Source organism: Tasmannia lanceolata, unplaced genomic scaffold, assembly GCF_043159265.1.
Source record: "Tasmannia lanceolata isolate RefF3 unplaced genomic scaffold, GAP_Taslan_0.1 ptg000015l, whole genome shotgun sequence".
NCBI lineage: Eukaryota > Viridiplantae > Streptophyta > Magnoliopsida > Canellales > Winteraceae > Tasmannia > Tasmannia lanceolata.
Genome location: NW_027518692.1, coordinates 61,353,307 through 61,360,101, shown reverse-complemented (window position 1 = coordinate 61,360,101; position 6,795 = coordinate 61,353,307). Strand labels below are relative to the sequence as shown.

Genomic DNA, 6,795 nt, shown 5'->3' with positions numbered 1-6,795 from the left:
TTAATGATGTCCAGAGGAACTTCAGATCGAGTTAGATGGCAATCCTTATTTCCTCTTTCAGAATGAACAATCATCAATAGAAGGCAAACCAGCTTCCAAATTAGCTAATCATTCAGTTGGCTTTTCTAACAGCTTTGGAAGAAACAGAAACAATTCTTAAGGGCTGATAGTAAACTTGAATCAGATGCTTGGAGGCATGCCACAAGAAGCTATTACTTGAAAATAGTTGAGTCCCTCAATTGCACAAGGGACATAATGCAACCCTCTCTCCAGGATTCGACCAAGCCTCGACTTTAAATCTCAAATGGATTTCCTTTATGTCACTTAATAAATCCACTCTTCCCTGGGTAAAAAAAGAAGAAGAAGGGACCGGGATATGACTTGTGGATAGCCCACTAACACAATCTGTAATAAATTTGTAAACAGAAATGATTTTTGCTCTCCACTCTTTTGATATGTGGCGAACCTCGGCATGGTGCAGGAAGAAAGGACCAAGATTTTTGTTGTTTTTGTTCAGTCTTTCTGGCTCAGGGTATGCCCGGGCTAGCTTTATTCGATACTATGTAATGCCAGTTGGGACTCCTGGTCTACAATGTAATTTTCATAGTATCAATAAAAATATGTCAACTTTCAAAAAAAAAAAAATTGTGGCGAAAAATGCTTGTTGTCTTTTAGTGTTAAAAGGGCTGTCAAAAGGTTATTTACAGTTCCCAAAAAAGTCAGACAAGGCCAGTTAAAAATAAAACGATATGTTGCTTTCCCAGCATATCAAAAGAGTGGATTGTGAAAATCATTTTCCATTTGTAAATATCAACAATCCTATTGAAGATAGATTAAACAAACACAAAAATAGATTTTAACAGATAAAAAGCGATGGGTATACACGTACGTCTGTTAATTAGAGAAATAACCTATTGTTTCAAGTTAAAACAAACTCTTTATAAATAAGAGGAATTAACTCTTGTTAAATTTAGTCAAATTAACTGAAATAAACAAGTTTAAACTTGCTAGCAGTTCATTTGGTTCTCCTCGGCAATCTTGACTTCGTGAAGCTCTAGGTGGTTACACTAAGGTGCAGACCTTCTGATCTTTGGTCTTTTCCCGGGTTTGCCCCTCCCTCTCTTCTAGCATCCTCCAATGTGTGCACTCATTACTCAAGGGCCCTTATATGCTCTAATTGCACTTTTAGTTATTTTTTCTTTTTGAAAAGCATCATCAATGGTTTATTTTCATTGTTGAATTTTGTCCGATTGCTATGTTCTTAGTAGGTAAGATTACAGGACCATTCTTAGTTAAGGAAATCATGTCAAACCTGGTTTGAAATGTCGATCATATTTTTGAACAGGAAACTCAGGTGGACCATTAATCGATTCTTATGGTCATGTAATCGGAGTTAACACGGCTACTTTCACTCGAAAAGGTAAAAATAAATTCTCCCCACACAGTATCTTTCTCATTTTTTCTATATGTGATACTAAAACACGAACACGCAATGGTATGTCACTTCATTATAAGCAGGAACAGGCATATCATCTGGCATAAATTTTGCAATACCCATCGACACTGTCGTCCGAACTGTCCCTTACCTAATTGTGTATGGAACTTCTCTTAGCAACAGGTATTGATTGCATTCCATCATTTGGGCCTCTCATGCATCAACTTCTCCTTTTATTTTATATACTTTTTTAAGGTCCATACTAAGATTAGGATCATAATACTTCAGCTTTCCAATGTGATTACTGTAAAAAAAACCGAGATATAATGCTGAGTGAGTGAAAGTTATCGAAGAAGAGCAATAAAGCTTGTAGTAGTGATTCCTATCTTTAAACTATTTGGCCATCCATCTTTTTGCTTTCTAATAGGATATGTGGTTTGAGGGAAGGATATAATTTCCTTTTCCAGTGAGTAAATTTTAAGTATAAAACATTATAATAGGCCCTCCAAAAGGGTGGCCAGTGCACGAGGCTCCCGCCGCTGTGGGGTCTTGGGAGGGCTACGCAGCCTTATCCCTACTTTGTAGAGAGGCTGTTTCCATGACTCAAACCCGTGACCACCAGGTCACAATGGAGGAACCTTACCGTAGCGCCAAGGCTCACCCTCTATAACAGGCCCTCTAATAAATAATATTCGAGTTGGAAGGATATCTTGTCATTATTACAAATTATTAGTTGTTGCTTGTTATTTCTTTATTTTCATTTATGAAAAAAAAAGTTTTGCTTGAAATATTGGACCCAAAATTTACATTTTTGCTCTATTTTTATTTTAAATTATGTTATTGCTCAGGACATAAAGCTCCTAATTTCCTTTTGAACTAATAATTCTTGTGCTTTTGTTTGCTCGTGTATTTCTTGACAGATTCAATTTTTTAATTAAATTTGGACCATTTCTTGATTTGTGCGTGAGGGACATGCTAATCAGTGGTTTGTATTCTTTGTAATTCCTTCAAATGTCTCGTGCTAATCAATCCCATGCTCTGGGAAAAACCTGTTTCCAAACGGGCTTTGTAGGGCTCTTCAGTCCCATCAGATGTTAGTTTTGACTGTCGAAATCAATGACATCCTATGACAGTCTTTTTATTAAAGACAAGTGGGCTGTTCACCCGTCGTTTTAATGTTTGGGCGGGTCAATTGGTCTCAAATGGTCCAACTCCCAAGACTTATAGACTGATCTTTGAGAGCGGGCCCCACAAGGAAATAAGTGTCAGCAATTCGACCCGTCAAATGGTGCACCGAGGGAGAGAGAGAGGGGGGCCTAGGGGCGTTAAAATTGTAAAAAAATTCGCCTTAAATAACGGATGGAATGGTCCCATTGCGAGAGTCTCCAAGACTTGCTGCCGTGTTTCTACTTTCTAGAACCTTTCTTTTCATGTTTTGGGTTTTCCTTTCTTGTTAGCTACGCCTATTTAAAGAGATATCGGAGTCTGCTATCTTTATCTCATCTTCTTCACCTCCATCCTTCTCTTTAAAGAATGGATTGGATTTCTCAAATAAAAACCCTAGCTTTTCAGTTGTTTTTTATATTATGCTACTTGGCCATCTTTGTAAGATCGCTAAATGATGAAGGAAAATGGCTTTTGGAGTTCAAGAAGGATCTCAATGACAACAATGGCGAGCTTAGAGGATGGAATTCATCCCATCTAACACCTTGCGGTTGGAGTGGGATAAGCTGTATCCACTCTAAGGTAAATTCCATCAATCTCCATTCCTTTAACTTGTCAGGCCATTTGTCTTCCACCTTCTGTGACCTCCGTCACCTCACAACATTTGACATATCACTCAACATGATTTCCGGTCTTGTCCCTAAGAAGCTTGCAAGCTGCAGTAATTTGCAAGTTCTAGACCTTAGCCATAATACGCTTTATGGGGAGATACCACCCGAGCTTTATGGTATGCCTTTCCTGAAGAGCCTTTCCTTGTCTTATAATCATCTTGAAGGTAAAATCCCAATTGAGATCGGAAACTTGTCTTCTCTCGAAGTGCTTTCCATTTCTGACAATAATCTCACTGATGTAATTCCTTCATCAGTTAGAATGTTGAAAAGGCTTCGCATTTTCAATGTGGCTGGGAACCATCTATCTGGTGAGATTCCTTCCGAGCTCTGGAATTGTAGTAGTTTGGAGGACCTTTTCTTGTCTAACAATAGGTTCACCGGGGACATTCCCAAGGAGCTTGGAAAGTTATCCAACTTGAATGCGTTCAATGCAGATACCAACCGGTTGAGCGGAACGATTCCAAGAGAATTGGGAAATTGTAGCAGTATTCGCCAGATTTCACTTCATAAAAATCAGCTCACAGGATTCATTCCCGTAGAGTTGGGTCAGATTCAGAATCTTGAGGAACTCTATCTCAATGAAAATCAGCTAACGGGATTCAAACCGGTAGAGTGGGGTCGGATTCAGATTCTCTATCTCCATGAAAACCATCTATCCGGCAAGATACCTCGTGAGATCGGGAATTGCAGTAGCATAGTGTCACTTACCTTGACTAACAATAATTTCACTGGAGAAATTCCCGTAGAGTTGATTGGAATGCGCTCTCTTCTATTGCTTGATATCTCTCAAAATCAACTAACGGGATTCATTCCAGTACAGTTGGGTCAGATGCAGACTCTTCAGATGCTCGGTCTCAGTGGAAATCATCTATCAGGCCAGATACCTCGTGATCTCATGAATTGCAGTAGTTTAAGTTATCTTCAATTGGTTAACAATACTGTCACTGGAGTCATTGTCATAAAGTTGGTTCAGATTCATTTTCTTCGGTTTCTCGATCTCCATGGAAACCATCTATCTGGCAAGATACCCCGTGAGCTCGGCAATTGCACGAGCTTACAGCATCTTGACTTGTCTCATAATAGTTTCACAGGAGACATTCCCCCTGAGTTGGTTCAGATTCGGACTCTTCAGGTACTTATTCTCTCTCAAAATCAGCTAATGGGATCCATTCCGGTAGAGTTGGGTCAAATTCTTACTCTTCAGTGGCTCGATCTCTATGGAAGCCATCTATCTGGAAAGATACCTCGTGGGCTCGGGAATTGCAGTACCTTAGAGTATCTTGACTTGAGTAGCAATAGTTTCACTGGAGACATTCCCAAGGAGCTTGGAAAGCTATCCAACTTGAAATGGTTCTATTCTGAGTACAATGGATTGAGTGGAATAATTCCAAGAGAATTGGGAAATTGTAGTAGTGTTGTCATGATTAATCTTTCTAAAAATCAGCTAACAGGGTTCATTCCCGAAGAGCTGGGTCAAATTCTTACTCTTCAGGTGCTTCATCTTTCCTTTAACCTTCTACAAGGGAGTATCTCCCCAGGTTTTGGAGAGATGGCGCCTAGTCTGTCTTTTTTAGATTTTTCTTCGAACCTTATAGATGGCTTCATACCCTCATCTATATGTAAAATAAAAATTCTGGAAGTTGTTGATTTCTCGAATAATAGTTTATCAGGAGAACTGCCTGATTGTTGGCAAGATTCGCCTAAACTGGCCATTATGAAGTTTGAAGACAATACTCTCTCTGGGAATATCCCTAGCTCATTCGGTTCTTTACTTGGTCTCAAATATTTGCAATTGGGTAACAATAATTTCTCTGGAGAACTGCCATTGTACTTACAAAAGTGTGTGAGCTTGGAAATTGTTGATCTTGGTGGGAATAGATTAAATGGAAATATACCGACATGGATAGGAGAAAGTCTATCATATCTGAAGGTTCTTCGCCTACGATCAAACATGTTTGATGGGAGAATTCCTTCAAAACTATCGTCTCTTACTTCTCTCCATTCCTTAGACCTTGCACACAATCGTCTCTCAGGAACCATACCACCGTGTTTCGGCAATTTCACTGCCATGGCTGTGACACATAAGTCAAGCAACAATTATAGTTTCACATTTGATTTGGAAAGTTTCCAAGCAGTGGAAAGTTTCCAAGCAAGCATTTTGATAGTCACGAAAGGAAGAGAATTTTTATATACAAAGACACTTTCACTTATGACAAGCATTGATCTTTCAAGTAATAATATAAGTGGAGATGTCCCTGAAGAAGTAACAGGCCTTTTTGGATTGCATAGCTTGAACTTATCTTGGAATCATTTGACTGGAATGATCACACCAAAGATTAATCGCTTGCGACAGTTGGAATCACTTGACTTGTCCAGAAACCAGCTATTCGGTATAATTCCTCCAAGCATGTCTGATCTAACTTTTTTAAGTTTCTTGAACTTGTCAGAGAACAACTTGACAGGGAGAATTCCATCCGGGCATCAGTTTGAAACTTTCAATGCATCTATCTATTCTGGCAACCCTGGACTCTGTGGGCCTCCACTCACAAAAAATTGCTCAGAAGATGAAATACCTCAACCTCCACCGCCTACTGCTGGCGACAAAGATGCGCATGGATTTATATGGTTTTATGCTGGTATGGCACCGGGATTCGTCGTGGGGCTTTTGTGTGTCTGTGGTATTTTATTGTTGAAGAAGTCTTGGAGATACGCCTACTTCCGATTCTTTGATGACATGAACGATTGGCTGGTTGTGACTGCAACAATAAAGATACGTAGAATAAGAAAGAAGTTGATCGGATAGTAGATCAGGTGGTGTTTGTAAGCAGGAAGAAGTTGATCGGATAGTAGATCAGGTGGTGTTTGTAAGCAGTTTCTATGAAAATGCTATGGTAAAATAATAAAGACTACTATTGCTTTTTTAATCTACACTTTTTGCATGTGAGGAAAAAAACCCTCTGTATCTTAGAGTTGGTATAAAGTCGGCAAAAAATTAAGTACATTCGGCACATATGTATGAGATCTAAACGTGGGACCAATTGTAGAATTTTCATAGCTCAAAAGTACATAGGCTCATAAAACAAATTATACTTCCAATTTTACTTCGAAAGAAACGGAGCCTAAGGAAATCTTTCTACTTAAAATGAGCATAAAACAATTTTTACTCATACAAAACACTCTACTAGTGAGCCCAACCATGGTTTCCCGAACCGGTCAAACTATAATAAACCTCTCATTAGGACGTGCTCTGAGGACTACATATCCGAGTTCGAAAGAATTGACCAACAATTTTTTGGTAAGTGTATGAAGAGGAGTCTAAACATGACAATGTTTTAGACTAAAAGGAAGTGTTTCTCCTTTCCGTTCTATGTTTGAACTAAGTACACTGGTTGTTCTCTCTAGTATTATTATGGGAAATGTTATCAGCACTACTGTATTTTGATGAGGGCACTACTCACTTTATTAAAAGTACGGTATGGCCCCCACCATAGGATGATCCAAACTATCCATTAGATGGGCCACAGC

General features: G+C 39.0%; 1 protein-coding gene across 1 annotated transcript; it reads left to right on the top strand.

Moving 5' to 3' along the window:
• Positions 1–1,624: 1,624 nt before the first annotated feature.
• LOC143892844 (uncharacterized) lies at positions 1,625–6,367 on the top strand. Its single transcript, XM_077397747.1, has one exon. The coding sequence runs from the start codon at positions 2,969–2,971 to the stop codon at positions 6,071–6,073; it is 3,105 nt and encodes a 1,034-aa protein (XP_077253862.1). The 5' UTR covers positions 1,625–2,968; the 3' UTR covers positions 6,074–6,367.
• The last annotated feature ends 428 nt before the right edge of the window (positions 6,368–6,795 follow it).

What these genes read in the sequence shown, in the direction of transcription:
- LOC143892844 (XM_077397747.1), top strand. Translation starts at nt 2,969, where the DNA reads ATGGATTGGATTTCTCAAATAAAAACCCTAGCTTTTCAGTTGTTTTTT.